This window comes from Cercospora beticola, chromosome 4, assembly GCF_033473495.1.
Source record: "Cercospora beticola chromosome 4, complete sequence".
Taxonomy (NCBI): Eukaryota; Fungi; Ascomycota; class Dothideomycetes; order Mycosphaerellales; family Mycosphaerellaceae; genus Cercospora; species Cercospora beticola.
The window spans coordinates 1,566,757-1,590,517 of NC_088938.1; the positions used below are offsets into that span (position 1 = coordinate 1,566,757).

The 23,761-nt window shown below is 52.6% G+C and overlaps 13 protein-coding genes across 13 annotated transcripts; 4 read left to right on the forward strand and 9 right to left on the reverse strand.

Annotated features, from left to right (window-relative positions):
* Positions 1–1,552: 1,552 nt before the first annotated feature.
* Positions 1,553–2,809, forward strand: RHO25_006259 (uncharacterized protein; the record flags this gene model as incomplete). Its single annotated transcript, XM_023597097.2, has 3 exons — positions 1,553–1,759; positions 1,816–1,980; positions 2,039–2,809. The coding sequence occupies 3 exons, from the start codon at positions 1,553–1,555 to the stop codon at positions 2,807–2,809; spliced, it is 1,143 nt and encodes a 380-aa protein (XP_023451711.2).
* A 1,197-nt stretch (positions 2,810–4,006) lies between these two features.
* Positions 4,007–5,623, reverse strand: RHO25_006260 (uncharacterized protein; the record flags this gene model as incomplete). The annotated part of the gene is made up of 3 exons (XM_023597098.1): positions 4,007–4,638; positions 4,694–5,462; positions 5,513–5,623. 3 exons carry the CDS (start codon positions 5,621–5,623, stop codon positions 4,007–4,009), a joined length of 1,512 nt encoding a protein of 503 aa, XP_023451714.1.
* Positions 5,624–7,010: 1,387 nt separating this feature from the next.
* RHO25_006261 (uncharacterized protein) lies at positions 7,011–8,033 on the reverse strand (the record flags this gene model as incomplete). The annotated part of the gene is made up of 2 exons (XM_023597099.2): positions 7,011–7,755; positions 7,807–8,033. 2 exons carry the CDS (start codon positions 8,031–8,033, stop codon positions 7,011–7,013), a joined length of 972 nt encoding a protein of 323 aa, XP_023451713.1.
* Positions 8,034–8,098: 65 nt separating this feature from the next.
* Positions 8,099–9,650, forward strand: RFC2 (Subunit of heteropentameric Replication factor C (RF-C); the record flags this gene model as incomplete). Its single annotated transcript, XM_023597100.2, has 3 exons — positions 8,099–8,219; positions 8,264–8,480; positions 8,543–9,650. The coding sequence occupies 3 exons, from the start codon at positions 8,099–8,101 to the stop codon at positions 9,648–9,650; spliced, it is 1,446 nt and encodes a 481-aa protein (XP_023451716.2).
* Positions 9,651–9,887: 237 nt separating this feature from the next.
* Positions 9,888–10,412, reverse strand: RHO25_006263 (uncharacterized protein; the record flags this gene model as incomplete). Its single annotated transcript, XM_023597101.1, has 1 exon — positions 9,888–10,412. One exon carries the CDS (start codon positions 10,410–10,412, stop codon positions 9,888–9,890), a length of 525 nt encoding a protein of 174 aa, XP_023451715.1.
* A 633-nt stretch (positions 10,413–11,045) lies between these two features.
* Positions 11,046–12,903, reverse strand: RHO25_006264 (uncharacterized protein; the record flags this gene model as incomplete). Its single annotated transcript, XM_023597102.1, has 4 exons — positions 11,046–11,636; positions 11,698–11,766; positions 12,145–12,819; positions 12,868–12,903. The coding sequence occupies 4 exons, from the start codon at positions 12,901–12,903 to the stop codon at positions 11,046–11,048; spliced, it is 1,371 nt and encodes a 456-aa protein (XP_023451718.1).
* A 672-nt stretch (positions 12,904–13,575) lies between these two features.
* Positions 13,576–14,049, reverse strand: RHO25_006265 (uncharacterized protein; the record flags this gene model as incomplete). The annotated part of the gene is made up of 1 exon (XM_065602763.1): positions 13,576–14,049. The coding sequence occupies one exon, from the start codon at positions 14,047–14,049 to the stop codon at positions 13,576–13,578; it is 474 nt and encodes a 157-aa protein (XP_065458835.1).
* A 282-nt stretch (positions 14,050–14,331) lies between these two features.
* On the forward strand, positions 14,332–15,057 carry RHO25_006266 (uncharacterized protein; the record flags this gene model as incomplete). The annotated part of the gene is made up of 1 exon (XM_065602764.1): positions 14,332–15,057. The coding sequence occupies one exon, from the start codon at positions 14,332–14,334 to the stop codon at positions 15,055–15,057; it is 726 nt and encodes a 241-aa protein (XP_065458836.1).
* Positions 15,058–15,790: 733 nt separating this feature from the next.
* On the reverse strand, positions 15,791–16,317 carry RHO25_006267 (uncharacterized protein; the record flags this gene model as incomplete). The annotated part of the gene is made up of 2 exons (XM_023597103.2): positions 15,791–16,098; positions 16,155–16,317. The coding sequence occupies 2 exons, from the start codon at positions 16,315–16,317 to the stop codon at positions 15,791–15,793; spliced, it is 471 nt and encodes a 156-aa protein (XP_023451717.1).
* An 816-nt stretch (positions 16,318–17,133) lies between these two features.
* RHO25_006268 (uncharacterized protein) lies at positions 17,134–18,383 on the reverse strand (the record flags this gene model as incomplete). The annotated part of the gene is made up of 3 exons (XM_023597104.2): positions 17,134–17,251; positions 17,310–18,077; positions 18,136–18,383. The coding sequence occupies 3 exons, from the start codon at positions 18,381–18,383 to the stop codon at positions 17,134–17,136; spliced, it is 1,134 nt and encodes a 377-aa protein (XP_023451720.1).
* Positions 18,384–18,835: 452 nt separating this feature from the next.
* Positions 18,836–19,389, forward strand: RHO25_006269 (uncharacterized protein; the record flags this gene model as incomplete). Its single annotated transcript, XM_023597105.2, has 2 exons — positions 18,836–18,931; positions 18,988–19,389. 2 exons carry the CDS (start codon positions 18,836–18,838, stop codon positions 19,387–19,389), a joined length of 498 nt encoding a protein of 165 aa, XP_023451719.1.
* A 387-nt stretch (positions 19,390–19,776) lies between these two features.
* Positions 19,777–20,602, reverse strand: RHO25_006270 (uncharacterized protein; the record flags this gene model as incomplete). The annotated part of the gene is made up of 2 exons (XM_023597106.2): positions 19,777–20,417; positions 20,473–20,602. 2 exons carry the CDS (start codon positions 20,600–20,602, stop codon positions 19,777–19,779), a joined length of 771 nt encoding a protein of 256 aa, XP_023452309.1.
* Positions 20,603–23,036: 2,434 nt separating this feature from the next.
* Positions 23,037–23,337, reverse strand: RHO25_006271 (uncharacterized protein; the record flags this gene model as incomplete). The annotated part of the gene is made up of 2 exons (XM_023597108.2): positions 23,037–23,047; positions 23,136–23,337. The coding sequence occupies 2 exons, from the start codon at positions 23,335–23,337 to the stop codon at positions 23,037–23,039; spliced, it is 213 nt and encodes a 70-aa protein (XP_023452313.1).
* Positions 23,338–23,761: the final 424 nt, after the last annotated feature.

Genomic DNA, 23,761 nt, shown 5'->3' on the forward strand with positions numbered 1-23,761 from the left:
TCCAGAGCCCGCACTCCAAACCATGCCTAGCGCCCTCCTCGAGAATTTTTGCGTAAACATCCGACCAGCGACCATGGAACTCATGCGCCTGCATGCTTGCGACTCGATTGCGATCAGGACATAGGTTTACAGACACTGAGCTGTGGATCCTGCTCCCAGAAATCGCGACTTGACGATTAGTCCGATTTCTACATGTTACCATGCACTATCGCTACGGCCATTACATCAAACTCTTCGGGCTTAGACCTCTTTCTACCTCTCCGGCGAACAGCAAAGTACGAGCCACAAAGCTTCCTCCCTCTATACTTCCAGATTCATTCGGGATGCTAGTCTGATCCCATACCATACCGTCGCGATCATGGACAACAGATTGAGATGGATCGACATCGCATGTGCTCTGGAGAACTCTCTGTTCTTGCTTCGCATGATCGCGCTGGGCTCAGATTTGGCACTTCCCGTGCTGGACGTCGTGCGTTCCCTCGTCGCTGGATCAAGGTGAATGAGCTATACATGATGGACAATGGCGATGATGCGGCGAGTGGTCGCACCTTGATGTATTCGTTCCATCATGGCTGTCTGAGTACGGGGGCCGTAGATGAAAAGATTCAACAATGTCATGCCACTTGCAAATACGAGTGGGACCCAATCGCGCTTCTTTTGAATCAATAATACCGGTCCATATGGTGGCGCAGTCAAGACAGTGACGATGAGCAATGCTGTCTGGATCTGGAAGTAGACGGGGAAGATGCGCTTCTGAAGTGTGGTAAACGCTGATGCCGGTAGTGCTTGGTAGCACACTTTTGTGTTCACGAAGGACTGGTAAACTGTCGTCCCCAGAAGAATGCCATAGCTCAATAAATGGTACGGAGCAAGATTGAGGAGAGGCGAGAGATAGGCTTGTAAGCTATGGATGGAAGTCATCTTGAACTCTTGCGACTCGGTTGGATGTATGGACTGACGGGCAATAGGGAGCTATAAGCAATGTTGCAGCCTGGGGCGCACTTAGGACCGGAGCTTGGCGCTTACCTTAGCTGGCTACATGTACACAATTGCAATCCATACCTAAGGTCTTGCTAGAATGGCGGTGGGACGTGCGGTTCTTGAGTTTCGTATTTCAGCATGTAACCAGGGTAAATTGGGTGGAACTCGTCTACGCGGATACTCGAGAGAGGACATATCTGTAGCTGTTGGGAGGTGTGTCCAACACCGAGATTTGTTGACCCGCTCCCTCAACATCAAGGCGTAGCTTCTCATGATAGCCGTCACGCCGGTAAGACCGCCCCAGTTGGGCCCAGAATGGACGTTGGCGACCAGCAACAATCGCTAAGAGGAAAGTGAAGGTGAAGGTAAAAATGCAGTCACCAGCCACTGGCTGTGGCGCAGTTCCGCAGCCACGTCCCAAGCTCCAATGCTGAATGAAGCTCACTCCGTCACACCTTCGACTTGTCGCCAACTTCACCTGCTCCGGCAGCGGCATTGTCTGACCCCTGCTTTCCCTTCGTCCACATCTTCTCCCTTTCGCCTCATACACTACCACCACATCACGCCGATTATGTCGGCAGCGCTCAAGACGGGCGCAGACGCGCGAGCGATGCGTAATACCTCTTTTCCACCAGAGTTCAGCAAGAAAGTTGACATGACCAAGGTCAACCTGCCTGTGATCAAGAAGTGGGTGTCGGATGAGATCACCAAAATCCTCAATAGCGACGACGACGTGGTCACCGAGATGATCTTCACGCTGCTCGAGGCCGGAAAATTCGTGAGTTGACATCTTCAGCTGCAACTCCGTCACTCGTGCTGACCAGCTTTTCCTAGCCGAACATCAAGCAGATCCAGACCGACATTTCCGGTTTCCTCGACAAAGACGCTCCCCCATTCTGCCTCCAGTTGTGGAAGCTGCTCCTCAGCGCCCAGGCCGACCCCAAAGGCATTCCGCAAGAGCTGCTTGAAGCGAAGAAATTTGAACTCATACAGGAGAGGGTGAGGAATAGCTTTGGATTCCGGATAAGCAGCTACAGTATGCTGACAGCACATACAGATCGCAGAAGACAAGGCGCGCGAGGAAGCCAGGCAGCGTGAGATCGAAGACCGCGAACGCGAACGAGACTTGGCACGAATCCGCGAGCGCGAGCGCGGTTCTCGTGGCGGCAGAGGAGGCGGACGTGGAGGTCGAGGCCGCGTACGCGATCGCTCCTTCGATCGCCGACCCTCGAGAGACTTGTCCAGATCACCACCTCCGAGACGTCGCAGTCCACCACGCGCGACTGACAGCTACGTACCAGGCGGACGCGGTCGTGGAGGCAGAGATGACAACCCCCGTCGCCGTCGTCGTTCACCTTCGTATGGCCGATCACCATCGCGCTCACGCTCTCCTCCAAGACGTCGTAGACGCCGCGACTCATATTCCGATGCATCTCGCTCACCTCCTCGCAAGAGGGACAGACCAGCAAGCAGTGACGATGACGACCGTCACCACAGGAGACGTTCACCTTCACCGCGCAGGCGGCGGCGATCTCCCTCTTACTCTGATTACTCACGCTCACCACCCAGCAGGCGTCGCCGTCCATCGCCATCCCGATCACCACCACCGCGTCGCCGATCTCGATCTCACTCGCCACCGTCGAAACGCAAAGGCAGACTGTCGCCACCAGCTGATCTGATTCCAAGCAAAGACCGCAACAAAAACTATCGCTTGAGTCGAGACAGCTCTTCCTATGGCGATCGTCCAGGAAACGGCCGTCGAGGCTCGAAGTCATCAGAGTCCGTAGCCAGTGGCGGTGCTAAGAATGAGGTGGGTAACGATGACTGAACCTTGACCTTTTCAGGAAACCTTCACGCAGTACGAGTATCAACTATAGCAAACTTCGAAACGACTATCACGAGCACTTTTCCCTTTTTTTCTGGTCTTTGCTGACGCTGGTGTAAGTATCGACGCCCTTGCCCACTAGTGAACCCCTTTCGCATCACCAAAGAGGAGCTGTTGGCAAGACTAGCCGCAGCAAAGCTCGAAGCCCAACAACGGGCCCAACAACAGAAGTAAGTATCGCTATCTTCCTGCATTGTCTTTCTTGGCATTTTCTTAGCGACGGCGGCGGCGAGGCTCAAAATCGGTGATTCTGAGGCATTGAGGCGGACGATGAAACGGTTGAAAAAAGGTTTTTTGTGACGGAAGCACCGCGTTTGGGAAACAGGTTCGCTTGTATAACTCTCCAATTCAACATATTGAGAGTATGCTTCTCTTCTCTGTCTCCGTCGACCCTCCGCAATCACTGCCAAGGTGTGAGCGCTTAGGTAGGCTCGAGTAAGTATTCCTGGAACGGAGCGACACTCTTCGCACCTTCGCCTCTGGTTGCTGAGTGTGCACTGAGCCGCCTCAGGTCGCATCGCGCACTACTTGCCGTGTTCGTTGCAGATCGGAGAGGCGGTCGAAGTCTCTCAACTCTCTGTCAGGTGATACTGCTCAACGCCAGCCTTCGCTTGCGCGATCGATCACTGTACCGAACGAGCTTGTAGGGATGCAGCATACCTTGACGTTCAATGCGAATACGCTGTGAAATGGTCGCTCATTCGACTTGACCGTAAACAATTGCCAGCGCTTCTGGGAGAGGTGGTCTGTGAGCACCACCAGTGCTCTAGCTGTCGAGCATATTGAGGGCCAACTCGAGTACCCTTGCATAAGACCTGCCATGATTATTGACACTGGAGAGGTGTTCGGGCTTTATTGGCTCTCTGTCAGGCAGCGTGGCTTGGTGCCAGCATGTGTCAGGATTCTCACCCAAGCTCGAAGCGCATAAGAATGGAGTAGTGTTCTTTCACTTTTTCTTCTCTAGAAGTCTCTTCGGATTTAGTCTACTCTGAGCACTCTGATGCAGAGAAGCTGTGTCTGGAACTCAGGTTCGATATTCAGAAACATGGGATCAATCCGTAGATACTGATCTATGTGAACAGCAGCAGTAGATTGCAGGGCTGATACTGGAATGCGGCGAGCCTTTTCAACGCAAAGCTCTCAAAACACCTTCTTCCCACCCGGCACCAACTTCTGAAATACACCTTCCGGGTCATACTTCTTCGCAACCTGTCTCAACCTCGCATGATTCTTCGCTCCATATCCCTCAAAGACATTCTGGCTCCTCCCAGCGTAATTCATATAGATGTATCGATGCTCCAACCCCTTCTTCACACTCCATTGCTTCACGTCCCTCATGAGCGCGTCGCCAAGAGCATAGATCGCTTCATCGTCTGCCTCCGAAGCCCCAGCGGGCCAGCTGAGGCCGAGCTGGACAATGAGAAGCGGACCATCTGACTCAGATAGGCCGAGAGCGTTGCCGCCGCGATTCTTGGTGTGAGACAGGGTAGTCTTACCCAATATCTGAACGGGGAAAGCAATGAGGTCGATGGCAGGGTGGTTCATTGCTCCGTCGTTGATGCGTTGATGCATGTAGTGGACCACTTCGGTGTTCATTTTCATGGTGATGTCCCATTCAGCGACAGTATTGCCCGGTGTCGGGGTGGTGTCTTGAGCGAGAGAGGAGATGTTGGCGATGCGGATCGAGTTGGATAGTTGGTTGGGGCTTTCCATGAAAGGCGTGAAGATCTCTGGAGTTGTGGAAACAGGGTCGGCGTAGACAGGCTCGGTGTCTAGTCAAGGTCAGTACAGTCTTGAAGTACGCTCAGTGTTGATATGTAAACTCACTGATGAGCCAGAAATCTGTCTTGGGATAGTAGACCGGAGCAAACCAGGTAGTGGCTTTGGGGTCTTGCGTTTCTGGTTGTGCGAGCCTGTTGTATGCCTTCATCAAAGGCTCCAGCTCGGAAATGTTGTAATTGATACCTCCACCCCAAAAGCTCTGGTGTTTGACCGTGTTAACATCGAAGCGTGTCACGATGCCAAAGTTATTGCCTCCTCCTCGCAGCGCCCAGAATAAGTCTGGATTGTTCTTTTGGTTGACCTCCAACACCTTTCCGTCAGCATTAACAAGCTGGTAGTTGCGGATGTTGTCAACACCCAGTCCTTGAGAAGGGTGCAAGAAGCTGAGACCTCCACTAACAAGCAAGCCTCCGACGCCAACCGTCGAGACGCGTCCACCCATGACAGTCAGGCCAAGAGGATCAAGTGTCTCGTAGACTCGTCCCCATCGGTTTCCGGGCCCGATGCTCGCTGAGCCATCTTTGTTCACCGTGACTTGATTAAGCTGTTGTAGGTCGATAGAAATACCATCTTGAATGCTGTTTGCTCCAGCGAAGAATGTATGTCCACCACCCTTGACAGCAAACGGACATTGGGCTTTCTTCGCTGCCTTCACCACGGCAGCAACATCTTGGGCAGTAGTAGGCAGAACGAAGCACGCCGGTGCAAGGTCGGAGTTGAACGTCGAATAGTAGCCAGACTGGATCTGTTGGAATGCTGCGGCGTTTGCAGCTGTTGTTACTTTGCCTGGCAGCGACTTGCTCAGATCGGTGCACTAAATTGTCAGATAACTTCGTGTAGCGCAAGCTGGCGGCAGATACTCACAGCTCTCGCACACCCTTTGGTAGATGGTCCCTTGTACGAGGCAGCAACGTTGCAAGCTCCATGGCCAGAGAAGACAAGGATTGCTACGATAGTAGAAGTCCAGTAAACCATCTTGTCTCCGAAGACAATTTAGTGATCGACAAACTGTGCATCCATGCTCGCGGTGGCCGAGCAGCATATATGCGCTCCCCCGTCTCCCTCGCTCCCCTCATCTCCTCAGCGTGCACATTCAGCTCTTGGCCGGAGCGCCACACGCTGGTCGCCACGTTTTCGAGTAGCACGCCTTGCTACAATCATGAGCAGCAAGCGATAGGTCAAACTGTATCTACCTACTAGTTTGAAACTATGCCCGAATGCGAAAGCGCTTCAGCTAGTAGTTGAGCGCCTTCCCGCCCGAAAGAGTATTCGCACACCAAGCCGAGGCGAGATCTGCTTGGAAGTGAGGCTAGGATTTTCTGGAATCGATTAGTCGAAACTAGTGAAATGTGTCTTGATTCTTGATAGGGTAAGATTCTGTAACAAAGGTTGACAGAGGCTGTGTTCTTTCGACGATCCGTATTGCACTGAGGCGCATTTGCATCGAGCTGAGCCATGCAAGCCACGAACTAAGCCTGCCAGAAGGAGTAACATAGGTTCAAGGGCCGCGACCATACGTGTTCCACTTTGTACACGGGTTGAAGGCAGAACGCTGAAACCACGAGCTGAGTGGTGTGCTGGCACGAGGCCTTCACTGGCTGGGGCAAAGTACATTGCGCAACAATGTTGTCCAGTGCTCTTGCACCAATGCAGGCTGCAGCACGTGCGTTATGCTTAGACAAAGTAGCGCAAGATTTAGTGAACTTAAAGCGGAGCCTTCCACATCCGATAGCTACAGCATCAGAACTCCAGGTATATGCTGTGTCAGCGGTACCCTTGAGAGCTTGTGATATTAGCGTGTGTAGAATTGGGATCCTGGCACTAGATCTTCTTCAATAGCATCTGGAGAAAGCGGAAGAGATGCGGTCAAGATGAAGGTCGGGAGGATGAACAAGATGGGACGGGCGGAAAGGGTATCTCGGCTTGCCGAGGGCGTTTCTTGGCAGCGCCAGTATGTAAAGAGCAAGTCATGGTGAAGCTGCAGCTCTTTTGAAGCTCTTTGGGCGGGTCATGCCGCCAGCAGTAGCTGCAGAATGGACCTGCTGTGATCGGCCAGAAAACATTTTCGTGAAGTGCTTCGAGCTGATCTTTTGAGTGGAGGCCACATCCTCGGACTGATCCCAGATCCCGGTTATAGGCCATTGATCTACCCCTCGTGCATTATATATGATGGCGAGCGTGTGTGCATGCAAATCTGTTGGCCGTACCACCTCTCCATGGCCTGTCTGTCTTTTGTGCGAGGTGGACGCGTCCATCGTTAGCTGGTCGTGAGGTCCTCCCAGCATACTCGACGGCAGGCAGCGCGGAAGAGGTTTTGAGGCAGGCGCCTCAGCGGTCGTTCGGGCACGGGACGTAAGTGGTCTCATCGACCCACTCTCGATAGGAGTCGCTGGTACAGCCTCTGTCGGAGCTGAGCATTACGCGCTCTCTCCTCTTCCACGTTGTACTTCACGCGCATCAACACCATTTGCTCCTTTATCGTCTTGCCAAGGTCCAGATCGGCGATTACCATTTGACCGGAATTGAATGCATCGAAAATGTGAGCTTCTGTCCGACGAGCAGGAGTGAAAGATGCAAGTAGGCGTTCTCGTTCTTCATCTGCTGAGGTTGGAACAGCACTCTCGGTCGAAGTGCCCGCTGCAGTGAGATTTTGCATTTCGATGTCGGCCCGGCGTTCTTCTTCAGCTGAACGCCGGACGCCTCGCTCCTCGTCCTCTACTGTCTGTACAGTCGCCGTAACAGGATCAGCTGCGACCACAGCGGACCCAGTCTCGATGGCACTCCTGAGTCGCCGTCGCAATGTTGATGCTGACAGATGCACAATCTGCAACCCCAACAACACAAAGTCGAGCAAAAGTAGATGCAGTTTACTTGAAGGCCCCTTTTGTCCGATGAAGTCCATGATCAGACCGCCATGCATGTAGCCTCGCGTGGCTTCACCTGCAGAGGGCGTAGCAAGGATACAATGCAGCAGCATGCAAAGGAGATTGGGCCCAACGATGCTGCCTAGGAATGAGCGATCTGGGAGCTCCTGGAAAATAGCCGGTTTTGGGGTGAGAAAGAGGAACTGGATGAATGCTCGTATGAAGAACAATGTCACCTGGCAGCTGTCTATTTGTCAACACTGCCTCCAACCTGAATGTTGTGAGAACACATACTCCATGTAATAGATCGTGCTCAGCTCCGCATATATCAATATGTCAAGGTTTCGAAGCAAATCATCGAGCAAATCTGCCCTTTTCCGTTGAAAGTTCTCCCGGTCCTTCCTCCTCTTCTTGGCTAGCTCTTTCGCCGTGAGCGGCCTGGTATCGTCATCCAGTCCATCTTGCTCGAGATCGGCATCTGTCGCAGGTGGTGCAGCGGATGAAGCCGGCGCATCGTTCATGACTTGATGCGCGTGGAGCGAGCGTGATGGCGCATTGCACGGACTGTCACAGAGCAGTCGACAAGATGGGCGAGGTTATCGTGCAAGCATGTTGCGAGGAGCGTCTGGGAGCTGGAGTGGGTGAGGCTCGTCTCGCCGAACCGATGGACGCTCGGCGGAGTCGCGTCATCCGAAGTATTGACGAAAGTGCGTCAAATATTGACGCTCTTGTCCATGACGCGTCGCGAAAGTGCACGGCGCGACTCCAACGCGAAACATCATCGTCGACATCACCTTCGGCTTCGAAGCTTCCATACCACATGCCCTCTCGATCAACACAAGCAACATGAACCCCTTCTTCGACAATCGGGCACGACAAGCTGCTGCCAAAGCAGCAGCAGCTTCATCTTCATCGAAACCAGACAAGAATCAAGAAGACAATCGTCTACAGCCATGGGTTGAGAAATAGTACACACCTCTCCTGCATCAACTGCGTATGGCCTGCGATACTGACAAATCCTACTCCGCAGCCGCCCCAAATCGCTCGACGATGTCACAGCCCAAGACCATACCGTTACTATTCTCCGTCGAACTCTCCAATCCGCCAACCTTCCCCACATGCTCTTCTACGGCCCTCCTGGAACCGGAAAGACCAGCACAGTACTCGCACTCGCCAAACAGCTCTACGGCCCCGACCTCGTCAAATCTCGCGTCCTCGAGCTCAACGCATCCGACGAACGCGGTATCAGCATCGTTCGTGAAAAGGTGAAGAACTTTGCCCGCATGCAACTCTCAAATCCACCTTCAGGCCCGGCAGGAGAAGAATACAAGAAGAAATACCCTTGTCCGCCGTACAAGATTGTCATTCTCGACGAAGCAGATTCCATGACGCAGGATGCTCAGAGTGCGTTGAGGAGAACGATGGAGACGTATAGCAAGATCACACGGTTTTGTTTGGTGTGTAATTACGTGACGAGGATAATTGATCCTTTGGCGTCGAGATGTTCGAAGTTTCGGTTCAAGAGCTTGGATGAGAGCAATGCCGGAAAGAGGATTGAAGATATTGCAAAGTTGGAAGGCGTGCAATTAGAGGACGGAGTCGTGGAGACGTTGCTGAGATGCAGCGAGGGAGATCTGCGAAAGGCGATCACATTTCTGCAAAGTGCGGCAAGACTGGTGGGTGCTACAGCAAATGAGGGCAAGGGCGGAGGGAAGAGAAAGAGAAAGACGGTGGAGGATGACGACGACGATGCCATGGACATTGATTCAGGACCTTCAGCTTCATCACAACCTGTCACGGTGTTGAGCATTGAGGAAATCGCCGGCGTGATTCCGGACTCAACAATAGATCGGCTCATCACAGCGGTCACACCCGCGGGAAAGAAGGCTCCGCCGTACGAGCCGATTGCCAAAGCTGTTGAGGATCTCGTCGCTGAAGGCTGGTCTGCGAGTCAAATTGTCACGCAGCTATACGACAGGGTAGTCCTGACGAATGAGATAACGGGCGATGCAGCGAAGAACAAAATCATGCTCGTCTTCTCTGAGGTCGATAAGAGGCTGGTCGATGGCAGCGATGAACACCTGACAGTGCTGGACCTGTGTCTGAGGACCGCTGGGATACTGGGTGCGGATCAGTGAACATGGACATGCATTGGATTGACATCGTATTATACATGTTTCTGAGCGTTGGCGTTACGGCGCGACTGCATGGCACCGTCGGTTGACAGAACCCACAAAATTCTCGCTCTTTTTTACGCAGACCTTTCGAGCACACACCTGCGTGTAGCAGCCTTGGCCAACATAGCGTAGTGCCGCATCTCAAGGCAGCTATCGACGCGAATGGCAGCCTCCTTCCCGCTTGTATTTCTCCGCAGCTCAAGCGGCGTCGAGACCCAGTTCACTCAGGAACTTTTCCTCGCATGCAGCCCACTTCTTGTCGCCGTCAGCAGCCGTTTTCGCAATTGTTTTCCGGGCGCCGGCGATAGTCTTGGCCAGCGAACTTTCGTAGTCGAAAACGTCAATCTTGAGCTCAATTCCGTCCTGAACTTGGAGCTCCCAAGTCAACTGCTCGAACTTGCCAGCGAACGACCGCAATTTGCCTAGGTTGGCGATCATGCCCTTCAAGATTTTCCGGTCGAAAACATGCTTTTCCCTTTCGTGGTCATAGGTCGTCCACGCCCTAATCACGACTCTCTTCACTCTTTGCATGCCTTCGTTGGTTGTGAGTTTGTTGAGGTGAACCTCTGCACTTTCCACGGAGGAGGGCTCGATGGAAAATGTGGTGCCGCAGTAGAGCAGTCCAGTGGCTTCGTTGTGGATTTGCTTGCAGGTTCTCAAAAGAGACATGGACATCGGCTGGTACGAGCGGAAACGACCAACCAGAGCGGGAACAACCAGCATGATCGGTCTGAGGTCAGGAAGCAGGAGGGCCCAGATTTGGTTCCGCAACTGAACTCGTCAGCGAAGGCACAACGTCGCGACCTGGACGACATGAAGAGAGAGACTCACCTCTGGTGGGAGTCCGCCCAGCGGCGACTTGTCTATGACTCCACTTGGACGTGGTGCGACGATGTGGCCGATCTGTGCAGCGCTTTGTGGAGAAATTGATGGTTCAAAGATCGCGTTTCAAAGCACAAGAAACGCAAGCTTTTCAAAGCGCGCTAGAAACTGAAGTTGGATGTGAAGCTGCAGGGTTGTTTGCTTCACATCCCACGAGCGCCTGACCGCGCTTGATCTCCTTCTGAGGACGTTTGAGACTACGAGCGGCGACCGACGAACGTGAACATACACAGCCCGAAGAACGAGAAAGGCAGCTTGCTTTGACCAATTGCTTACCTAATTGTTGGCATTTGGTGCGACTTGACAGGGCGTCAACTGTAAACCTTCGGAACCCACGACTCCGATCCCATATTCTAGCCATGCACTATGATGTTCGCTCAACACTGGGGCCACTGCGTTGGAGTCCTTCTCTGAAAGCATTCAGTCTCTTCTTGCCCTCGTCCTGCAGCCTTTCTCAGCCACCATCGCAGGGCTTCACAGAGCGTAAATAGGTTGGAGAGCTTGCTCAATATGCCGCGCAACATAACGGTCTCCGGTCTGCTTCCAATCTGCAACCACCTCGCGCGCTTTGGCCACGTTCATCCTAAGCGACTCGCGATAGTGCCGCAGATCGACGTCGAGAGTCACGCCTTTGTAGATCGTGACCTGCCAGCTCAAGTGTCGGAGATTTGGAGCAAGCGCGAGAAGCTTCTCTGGTTCCAGCTCCTGGATGGCTTCTGCAATCATTTGGCCGTACGCAAGGTTGTCATGGAGGCTGCTACCTACCGGAAGTGGGAAGTCATCGAAGCCCCGCATAGTGAGATTTTTTGTCTTTGGGCCATCTCGAGTTGCGAGCATAGTGAGTGGGTTGTCTGTACACGTGCCGAAGGTGTTTGCATCCACGTGGAATGTGTTGTTGTCGTAAAACATGTCGGCGCATTCGACATGGATTTGCTTGCAGGTTTTGAAAACCCAACTGACGTCTGGACGGCGCCAGAGATAACTGATGCAGTTTGGACGAATCAGGGTGCTGAGTCTGATGAGGACGTCCTGGGTCACCGCGGACTCCCAGATGCGATTGCGCAGCTGTGGCTGTCAGCAGAGACTTTCTCGTCGTCGCGCACGGAATGCCATTCATTCGACTCACCTCCGGTGCGAGCTTGCCCAATCGTGACTCCTCCATTGGATTTGTCGACAGCGCGGTAGTGAAGTGGCGCTGGGTTTGACGACTTCGTGTCTGATGTTCAAGAGTGGAAAGCGGTGTTCTGAAGAGAAAAGTGGAATAGCTTTCCGAAACGCACTAAAGGGGAAGCTGCATGTGAGGCTGCAGGGATGTTGCCCTCCCAGGCGACACGCTGAGCACTGCCAAAGTGAGATCCGAAAGACACCACTCGGCGAGAGTGAAGCTGCTGACAGTGCTCCAAAGGTGCAAACCTTTCTGCCCTTGTCATATGGTTGAAAAACCTTGTGGATCTACGACCTGCTCATGCCTCTGCTACATGTTACAGAACTCAAAGGTGACGATGAGCAAGTAGCGCTCCATGGTCTCGGCTTTCTTCTGAGTAAAGAGTCACTGTATGCAGCAGTATCCCACCTTCCGCCCAGTCACACCTGATTGTAAACTCAAGTCTGGGCCACTGGCTTGCGTAGCCTCTCCAAGTACCTCTTGCCTGGCACACAGCTCGTCATACTGCGGTAAATGTATCTTGGACTCCATCGCAAGGAGATTGACCGTCTTCCCTCCCATGGCGGTCGAGATCTTGGCCATCGCCTGCCGAAAAGACGTAGGCAGATCGAAGACGTCGATATCGAGCAGTAGACCTCCGTTGTCCCACACAGTATTTCGCTCCACTGAATGCTTCTTGGTAAACCGGACTTCGAATCGCAAACTCGATAGGCGACTACGCCAGTGACCAAGGAGATCAAGTTCACCGTAACAAATACGGTAGAAACAAGAGGAATCTCGGTGCAGCACATCTATCGTTCCTGCAGATATGATGACCCGCTTGACCAACGGTACGTTGTTGCCCAATTTGTGTATGAATCTGCGAAGATCCTCGTCGAGACTGGAAGCGCCGCTGAAGCTCTCGAGTATGAACGTGTTTGACGCGTAGAACATCTCGGAACATTCGTTCTTCGATTCCTTGCAGACTTGGAGCAGAGCCGTAAGATGTTCGGGTTTCGTCCTAGATCCTGGGGGCTCGACGCTGCTGCGCACGAAGATCGGATCTTCGTGGATCAACACGAGCTCCCAGATCTTGTTGCGGAGCTGCAAACTGTTAGTAGGTAGTTTGAAGCGCCTCGAGAAGACACATACCTCGGCCGCAAGCTTACGGAATGGCCAGTCGTCCATGATTGCGGAGTCTGTTGCTAATGACCGTGCAGCAATGGTTGGTGTCGCAAAGAAGGGAGACGGGGGCCTGAAGTAGCAAAGCCTTGACTAAGCCGAGTTGCATATGACGACGCCAGGAAACATCAAGCCATCAAGAAACGCACAGGTGCATACAATTCGGACTACTTGATCTGAGAAGGAACTCGAGACTTGCATCTAGTGCTGCAATGTATGCGCCGAACTGCTAATGCTATAACGTGCGGGGCACCATCCATTCTCGCCCCGTGGCATGCGACGAAGCCTCGTTCTGCTCTGCTTGATTTCCCGTATCACCGCGCTACTGCTGCCATGTATCTTCCATGCTATGCTCAACACTTCGCGAAAATTTCTTGTGATTTACCACTTGACGCCCTTGTACCACCCATTCATTTGTTGACGCTTCGTTGGACATGATGATCCTTCACAACACCTCATGTGTGTATCCAACGCGCGTCATAGCTTGCGGAATGAAGGCGTCGACGCCAGATTCGTGATTCCAAAGGTCCACGATCACTTGGGCCATGTCGAAACAGAAGTTTGAATATTCCTTCACATTTGCCATGATTCTGGTCCATCTTTCCGGGCCCTGTGCCCCTGGAATCTGAATATCGACCTCAGCTGTAAGCTCACGGAGGTGATCATCGTCTATTGACTTCAAAGTCCTACGGACGTGTGGTCGAGCAACACAAGAGCCCCCACATCGAGCCTTTGACGTGGTCTATCGGAGGTTGAGACGTGGTAGACAATGCCAGTTACTCCAAGTCTGTGGGACATGGTGTTGATGAGCAGGAATTTCTTGACCACAATTGATGGCAGCTGCACCCAGTCCGATTGACCATTCGAGTATGGCGAATCCTCATTGTATGGACGCTGGTTACGAAGTTTGAAAGTGTTGTGGTGATAGAATATGTTGGTGCACTCCTGCCTGACTTGCTTGCACGTCATGAGCAACGAGGTTGCGTTCTTGTCGGTGAGGGAGAATGTGATCTCTGCGTTCCGCTCGAATGTGAAGATAACCTCATGGCACTGCTCCGTGATGAGAGCAGACTCCCAGATCTTGTTGCGAAGTTCCGCCGGCAGCCGACTGAATAGCGACTCAGTCAAGCCAAGGCCGACGCGTTTTGCCATCTTCGTCGGCTCGTTATCGCGTGCCGTGTCGAGGCCCATCTTCCGAAGGAGGTTGCGTGCCATCAATGTTGGCTGGTGGACCATGAATGCCTGTTGGTTGTCGGTGAAATTGAGTTTAGGCAAGAAGCAGGAGCGTTCACTGCGCCAAGACGTACGTGCATGTGAAAATGACAGGGGTCTGTGCACCCTTCTCTGCCTATTCCGAATATCACAAGTCGTATGAACTACAACAAACTACCCTCGACCACTTAAACATTCCACCGACCAGACTGCAACTTGAACATGGACGCCTCACCCCTTGGAGCACTGGCTGCGGAGCTTCGCAACATGATCTGGGAACTCGCTGTCACCCACGACGACCACATTCTTGTCGCGCCGCGATCGTGTGGGAACAACACCGAGCACAAAGCGTCCTCAACACGTAACGAGCACGTCACAGCTATGCTAGCAGTCTGCAAGCAGATGCGATCCGAGTGCAGCGCCTTGTTCTATTCACTGAACACATTCGAGGTGCGGACAGGCTGTCACAACTGGCGAGACACCTCATCCATTACAGCGAAATTTTACAAATCGATCGGTCATCAGAATCGGCAGAATGTCAGGAGCATGTATTTCAGCATCACCCTCTCGGATTGTCCGACCCGTGAACCATCAGAGGAGGAATCACGCAATGCAGTCAGCAAGGAAATGCGGTGGTTTCGCGAGGTCCGCGATGACCTGGCGAGCATCGTAAGCAAGATCGCTGGGATTAAACGGAAACGACCGATGAAGAGTCTGCAAGCCGACCTCAACCTTCAAAATCCCTCGTCCAATGAGTTCAACGGCTGGTACACGTTCCAACTTGATTTTCTCAACGTCAAAGCTTCATTCGAGAATGATTGTCTCTTACAAAAGCGTCGTTGGCCACGCAGCATTCACTGGGCATGGAGCGAATTTCATGCGCTGGACCGTGCTGCCGTGGCGCAGCTGGTGTGGGCACGTTACTGCCATAGTAGATGGCAAAATTGAGAGATGGAGCACTGCCCCAGGCACACACAGATGTCATCTGAACCTTACAGAGAGCACTAGTAGAAGAGAACATGCGGAGAAGCTGCAATACTCCCAGACTGTGATCTCGAGTCGATCAAATGTGCCTTTGGTGACTTCGAAGAAGCGAGAAGGCTGGCAGAGCCTTCTCGCTCCTCCGATGTCTGGGTCTTGCCTCCGAAGCTGCCTACACTCGGGGCCACGACAAGAGGGTCCCACACATAAGAGACGATCAGACCTTGACATGATCCATTTCGTTGAGGAAGATTGCGAGATAACTTGTACATTTCAGCTCATACACTGAAGAGTATGAGGCCTTCTGCGAAAGAGCACGACCACTCCCATGGCATCGCATGCCTTCTCGCTCCCGAATTCGAATGACCGGTCTTCTACCGATCGCATTGCTTCTTAGCGTGTGGCGTCTTGTTTCAGGGGACGATCGCTTTTGGTCGCTGCGCCGCGAGTGCAGTCTCCAACTCGCTCGGATCCGCGGCCTGATACTACATCGCTTCACAGGAAGACGGACTTAGCAGGCAAGCATTTTCATTTCCAAAGTCGTAAGTCATGTGTTCTATAGACAATCGTGATTCTCCCAGTCGCGCGGGCGTCATCGTGGTATCAAAAAAGGATCCTTCAAATCCAAAGCAAAGAAATCAAGCATAGCAGGAGCAAGTAGCATCCTCGCCCTGTCCTTACCACAGTATCTCGTCTCCGCTCACTTTCCTGGCTCAGGGGTCTTGTCCTTCTTGTCCAGTCCCACTGCATGCTTCACCTTGTCCAAGAGGCCTCCGCCCTCCTTATGCGTCGTGGGTCCGACTTTTGGCGAATTCCTCGCCTCAGCTGCAGTCTGTTCTTTCTTGGTCGAGTGTCCTCCATATTTCTCCTTGTACACATTTCCCTGACCTCCACGACCCGTGTGGAAATTGTCATAGCCGTCACCGGGGCCGACGTTGCGGGTTGCGGACTCCGGGATGATTTCTTCCGAGGCGCTGCCGGGGCCTGCGGCGGGATGGACGATGTTGCCTGTACATGGTGTTAGTGCGATTGCAGGAGGAGTTAAATGGGTGAGGGAGGTGTACCAGCTCCGCCTCGTCCAGCACTGTACTCAGAATGGTTGCTCACGCCAGCTTGGCCTTCGCGGACGATGTCCCCGTCAACGTAGGTGTGCGCATCAGGACCAATGTTGCCAGCGCCGCCGCGGCCAGTGGAGTGGATTGGGTTATTGCCGTTGGCGCCTGACATGATCGCAAGTGCCGCTTGGGTTTCTTCGAACGAAGTGGTCGCGTGTCGCAAAGTGATCGCTCTGTTAGTATGTAGCTATTCAGCTGAAGAAGCTTCAAAGCTCAATGTCGCACAAGAAAACGTGATTCTTGAGTTGCTGTAGGAAACAAGTGAAGTAAACACAACAGTGAGAAGCACCCACAGAAGCGGACGAACTGCAGCGTGCGTCGACCAGGAAGATGCTCGCTTCCCACATCACGCGACAGCCTCATGTCATCACCGCGCCGGCCAGAGCAATGACGCAGCCGCCTCGCTTCGTGACTGCATGTGTCGACACAGCCATAGGCGAAAGCGACATCTCTGACTGGCCACACTTTCTGCCATCTTCGGTCTTGGTATCGTTGAAGGAGGAGGGAGAGAGCTGAAGTCGTCGGACACTTGAGGTCATTGCCAAGGCACTGGGCCACTTCATTGGCGGCGCTGAACATGGGCTTATCAGACATGCCTCAAAGGAGAAATTTCTTATCAGTTACAATGTAGCTCTGCGAGACGCAATGGCGATGATCATAATCGTGCAGATGTCAGATCATGCGTGTACCTGCGTGCACGTGCTGGGAGGGGCCTGGTGAGTCCGGTGAGGCTCAACATCAATGCAGTGGAAGACACAGGGAGGTATCTCTCAAGAGTCAACTGTTCTTTCCACGCATCAAGCTTTCTTCATTAATCATCACAGGTGTATACTACAGTACTGTTCCATCCTCAGGACAGGCTCCAGGTCTTCTCCAGAGTGTGGTGAAGCACTCACCCCTCGCTGACTACCTGTTCACTTCGAAACTACTACTTCTTCTCCTCAGCCTTCTGGCCACCACCACCGGTCGTCGGCAAGCCCATAAAGATCTTGAATGAGTCGTAAATCATCCATTGTAGGCCAGTTAGCGTTCCGATCATTACGATACTATTCACACGGATTAGCACGTGAGTGAATACATGTGAAGTAACAACTTTGCACTTACCGGACGGGCAGACCCGACCAAAGACCAGAGAAACCGATTTCCTTGTAGATCCGACCCATAGCAGCTCCAGCAGACTCTCCGGCCTTCTTGTTGGCATTAAGCTTGGACACCATAACATCGGCGGGATGGGAGATGATAGCGCAGAGGATACCGGCCATATAACCACCGGTGAAAGCAACTCCCGTCTGGGCAGCCTTGGAGTATTCCTCCTTGGGCTTGGGCAAGCGGGCGTAGATCATCTCGACAATGGTTTCGAAGGAAGCAAATTTCATCATGGTGTACGGGATTTGACGACCCCAAAGCGGACCGATGCCCTTGTACAGACCTCCAACACCTTCGGCGGCGACAATCTTGGAAATACCATCGAAAGTTCCCTTGGCGAAAGGTGGCATAGTCGTCTGCATCCTCACCTTGACGGCTTCCAAAGGACAAAGACCAATATCTGCGAGGAATTCTGCCGAGGCCGAACCAGCCAGGTAAATTCCCGTCTTATACTTGACCGCATTCTCCTCGCCCGCGAGATCCGAATAAAACTTCTTGAAGAACTCGTACCAGCCGTACTTGAGCGCTCCCTGGATCGAGTAACCGAAGAAAGTTGGCGAGCCACCGGTGTACAAGCCTCGGACACCTTCACCACGGATGATTGTGCGCCAGCCCTCGATGTTGCCTTTGTAAAGTTTGGAATCGACTTGACGACGGCACTTCACTAGATCGAGTGGAGTGACACCCCAATGGGTGAGACCACAGGCCATGAGACCCCCGAACGTGCTGTGAGCTCCTATCAGCAACGATTGCCAACACTCAAGCGGTACGTTGTATATCTCACCATGCAGCATAGTATTTCCCGCTGTACAGCTCAATCTTGCCCGTCTTCTCTTGCGCAATGTTGCTGGCTTTGGCGAGCTCTGCAGCTGCCTTGTCGCTCAGCTGCGTGGCCTTGTTCTCTGCATCTTCTGTCACGTCCCAGGATGTATACAAGTGGCTGATGTCTTTGCGCTTGGGTGTGGATTGGTAGGGTGTAGCTTCACCGAATGTCGCGCTCAGGGCGCTGAAGGTGGGGAATAGCGACGGCATGATGTGCTGTGCTAGAGGACAACCAGAGTCAGCAGTGGAGTCATGGGAGGAATTGGTTGTTTATGCTGGAGACGGAGCATTGCTTATTATCTCCGTTTGTTGCCGGGCATACGGACGGCTGCGGAATCTTGCTGATCCTTTCTGAGGATATCGATGCCAGTAATACGAGAAGCGTTCAGCTCACCTGTTCTCCCAACAATATGTGTTCTGTGCCCACACGTGAGGCTGAAAGAGAGCAACAGCAACACTGGTATGCGCGCATACCTTGGTTAAGCTGTTTGGGGCAGCTGAGCTCGTGGCAGAATGACGTACCCCTGCCCGCGGATAACGAACCTTAATTGTTTCGCGCCGAGAAGTGAACTTTCCCTGACCCCAGTCGCCGGACTTCACCTCCAGAAAGTGTTCTACGCGGCTAAGTGCACATTTCCGATTACAGCTCCCGATCTGGTACAATGGCAGCGACATCGACATCGTCCGCTTCCGAGTTGCCGACTGGCACCAATGACACAACAAGACAGCCCAGTCCATGGGCCAGCAAATACAGAGGGGTATGCCATAAACTCCCCTCAACCCCTCCATCTTCTGAGTATTGATGTTTTCCTAGGCCGTAGTCGAAGATCTCGACCCATCACCCGCTTTCTCCACCCACCCTACATCACCGATCGCCCATGCCCTCACATCAGCCCTCGAACGAGACTACACCCATCTCACTGTCATAGACGAACACAAGACCCTCCTCGGCTACCTTTCCGTTCCTCGACTACGTGAGCTTCTGGAACGAGGCCAAGTCCGCGAGAGCGAGCCTGTGGAGAAGGCGATGCAGAAGTTCCAACGGCGCGGGAAAAAGTATAAGCTTATCACTATGGAGACGAGGCTGGAGGATTTGGAGGAGTTCTATGAAGGAGGAAATGACTTTGCTGTTGTGACAGATCCGGGGAGGAGATTTGTGTTGGGCGTTGCGACGAAAGACGACTTGAAGAAGTTTGCGGAGAGGAGGCCGTTTTGAGGAGGTGAAATCAGACATGTGATTTGGTGCAACTTTTTAGCGTGGGCGTTGGAGGATCGAATTCAACATTAGAGTGCAGGACCTCAGATGACCTTCTGCTAAATGATGCAGGACTCAACGAGAGAGAAAGGACAGCACATCACCCAGGAATGAACCACACTTTTGCTGTCAGCCTGACCGAAGCTAGGCTGTTCCATGAAGACGACCATCTAAACATGACATTGAGACAAGAACGACTGGTCACTCTCTACATATCGAACAACCAAGTATGGAATCTTGCCGACGAATTGGACGCGTACGTAAGCAATCTCAAGAGCCCGTCTTGCCCCTCGGCTGACTCCGCGCACCACTCTTGCACCTCTCCTGCGAGTATCGCCAAATTTGCACCTATTTGAACTCACCCTCGCCGTGGCAGCGAGTCATCGGCGCCCAACGCTGCTTCTTGCGACAAGTGGTAATGGCACCAGAGATCCAGTCCACACCTGCGTAGCTTCCCGATCCGTGATCATCAGCCATCCATGTGCCAATCTGACGGAAGCTTCCTGGACAGCCTTCCATTGTGCGGCCATAGCGACGAGTAGTCAAGGGGTTCGTGACAATCACGCCGCACTCTCCATCATTGATGGTCACCTTCGTTGCAACGGAGTATTGAGTGGTCCAAGTCCTGGTGAAAGAGACGCCAAAGGTGGCACTCAGTCTGCCCGCAATGAAAGTAGGGCTGCCGCTACCCTGAACGGTAACTCCATTGGCCACTGAGAAACCACTTGTGACAGTAACATCCATTGGTCCACCGCTGCCGCACACTATGGGAGACATCTGAACATCCCAGTCGACAAATCTCTCGGTTTTGTCTGTGATAATGCTGGTGGTTTTGCTGCACTGACGTTTCTTCAGGCTAGGCTCTGCCGAAGTCTCCACTGCCTCTGGTGCAGTGAAGTTCAGATAATCGTGATCGACCTCTGGAGTCTCGAGCAGAATGCCCTCTGCGGCCAAGAGATCTTTCCAGGCAGTTGCATTCAAGATTTGCCCTGGGCCGACTGGTCAGTATATCTGTCGAGCTTTCTTGTCATGGGCAGCGATTACCTGCGAGTTCACCTTCGGTCAAGAGGAGATCTCCAGGGGTAAGACCCTCGATTGCGGCGGGATCGATCTGGGCTGGAGCGGCGGCTGCGGCGGCTGCCAGCAGCAACGACACGAGGGCGTGAGAGAGCATGATGAAATCCAAGAAGCTGCTGAAGCGCACAGGAAACGAAGAGTCGCCTTGGTCGATGGTCCTAGATGTTCTCCAGCTCAGTCCATTTAAGTATGCGCACGAAGTACCGACTCCACTCCATGGTCAAGCCCATACCATTTCGAAATAGGCTCTCAGAGCTTCAAAGACCGACCATGCCGATTACTCAACCTGTGTTGCACACCACACTCATCACATACGAGCAAGATGCATCGTCACATGGGCCGTGTACTCCTGAATGTTACATCGCCATGCTAGCTTGGACGTGCCGGAGCAGATTGGAAACTCTCGTCCCGAATATCTCCAAGTCCTGACCCATAGCACGTTTCCTAGCAGAGCATTGCGAAGGAATCATCAAAGTCCGTGTTCTATATGCAAAGCGGAGACTGTGGGACCTGTCGATCCAGTCAGCGGAAGAAGTGCCGGGACGTGCACTTGCACCATAAGTTGCACAGCGCACGCTTTCCTGCACTCTTACCCAACCACCAAAGATTCGACAAGGCCGTGACATTGATCTGTAATCCAAATTGGATCGACTGAGACAATTTGAGTCTCAACTGCTACCAAGAACTGCCAGATCACAAATATTTTTTGCGACCCCCAAAGTCAGCTCCACAGCGTGCTATGCGGCAGTAGCTCGGCAACTTCCGAAGGATCAAAGACACCACACTGAATGCCACAGACATGTCGTTCTTGCATGATTGGCGCTCTTAGCTGGAAGTGGTTGTCGGCTCGAACGTACGTCAAACCAGGGCGAATCAATGATTGGCGGCCACAGTGGGTTCTCGGATTCTGCCGATTGTATACATTGATGAACGAGAGCACCACGAAATCCAAGGGCCCGTTGTGAGGCTAAGACTGTCAAAGCATCCCTGCTCACAACGTGGCCGGCCAGACGTGCTCTGCTACTCAGTGCACATCCTCCACAGAGACCGTTGGAGGGGATCATGATCAGAGCAGGGTCCAGGAGGTGTGCCAAAGCCATCACATATATTCAATCGGTGGAAGGGCTATTTGCAAGTTCTCTTGCCTATCCAGACGAAATGACAGGATAAGCTGCAAACTCTGTTCGCTATCATCAATGTCACAGGTGAAGCCAAGCAGGCCAAGATCTAGTGCTACTACCCAAGGTGAAGCTTTACATTAGTTACTGGAGACACAAGCATTAACGACCATGCTTTATCTGCTCGGACTAGGTTCCCTTATGCAACGTGGTAACCGAGCAAAAGTGTCACCACCTTGGTGAACAATATCGAAGCGAGATGACAGCACACGGCCAGAGTCAACGTCAACGCGAGGGATAGCGCAACCGCCCAGCAAGACAACGGCAAAATGGCACGCTTGAAGGCATCTTCGACAGTGCTCGTGACGAGTTCGTCTGTTGTTGGGTTACATGATGCAATATATAAATATGCCTGCTCACTCGGCATCCAAAGGCACAACAAGCACGTCCGAATCCCGATACCTTCACGACATTGATTCGCCTCAGCACCAAGTCCTCAAGGACCATGCAATACTTCGCAGGAGCAGTCTTTCTCCTGGCACTTGCCTCACAGTCCGTCCAGTCAGCTCAAGAGCATATTATCTGATTCGACATCCATGCTAACAATCGTTTGTCACGCAGAGTAATGGCGGATCTACACAGCTCAGCAGTCTGTGTCAGCGGTAGACAGATAGGTCATCCTGGCGGCACTCCTTTCAGTCCCGGCATGGGCGGCTTTCCCAAAACGTACGAAATCCTGCTCGATGCTACAGACTGTGCTTGTGGCTACTACCGTCGACGGAATACTGGGAATAAGCAATGGGATCAATGTCCTGACTGTACATTTGTAAGACGCGAAATGATGTTTGAGAATGATTTCAAGGCTTTATTTGCTGATCTTGCGTAGGATGGCCTAGAGTGCAAGTCTGAGGGGTGGCATATTGGAGGCGACGAGGTAAGTGCCTTGATGATATCGTTTCACTAATGCCAACGCGTATGAAACGTATACTAATGTTGATGTTTGCAGATGAATCACTACTGTACGAAATATTGCGGTGCACAGGGATCCGAGGCCGATTGAGAGACTGGAGCACAACCTCTTTGTGGTGCATGCATCAGAGCAGTGCGGGGAGGTCATGGTTCGTGTTTCTATGTCGGAAATCACACAGACCCATCATGGCCCATCCATTTACGACATCCTCACAAGCTTCGGTTCTATTTACCAGTTTTGCATACATATTGCCCGACAAGTGCTTCGAGAACACGTTCTCTTTAAGTCGATCGATACCAAAGGTTTGACGTTCTCTACTAGTACCCAACACCGGTTTCATCGCCAACTTTCCAACGAGTTTGTCCCCCGGCGTCTTCGGACTTTAATGCAAATCAGTGCTCAATCACTGTGAACTCCCTTCTTCATCCGTGATCTGTAGTACCTCAAGATCCGCCTGAACATTCGTCAGCCATCAAGTCCAACGCTCGTTGGCCCGATCAATTTGCCTGGATCCCGCGCTGGCCAGTCGGATTCAGACTCACCTTTATTGACACAGACTTCATAGACGCCCGGAGAACTTTGATAGCAGATTCTTCCAGCACAACAAGCGTATTCAAAATGCGACCGGCACTCTTCGAGTGAAGTAGATGCAGTGCCAGGCATGCAATTCACGCCTTGACCTGGAAGGTCTTGTGGAAGGGCGACGGCCAAGGCGACAAGGAGGAAGAAGCGGAGCTTGAACATTGTGGCGGCTCAGAGAGTGTGGATCGAAAGGAGTCAGTGGAGCATGCTTGAACGAGGAGCACGACATGCTTCCAATATATATTTACCCCGTTTGGCGACCAAAGCTCCCGATTCATCATAGCTTCGTCTCGGGTTTTCCTCTTTACTGGCTGGGTTTGAGCAATGACAAGAGGTGTGCGAATCAGTACAGACGTTCTGCTAGTTTGACAACTAGAATGGTTTCAATCGTCTAAGATGTGAAGCGAAGAGACTTGGTGGAGTTCGGCTCCGTCTACCGACATCTATCCGGCGCCGTAGGAGTTCGGGTCAGTTCGGCGTCGCAGTCGGCGTTGGTAGGACGCGGTTGCGGATTGGACGATCGCTTCGAATACGACTACACTTACATATTACTAAGTTCTGTTTTGAGCTCCACCCACATACCTTA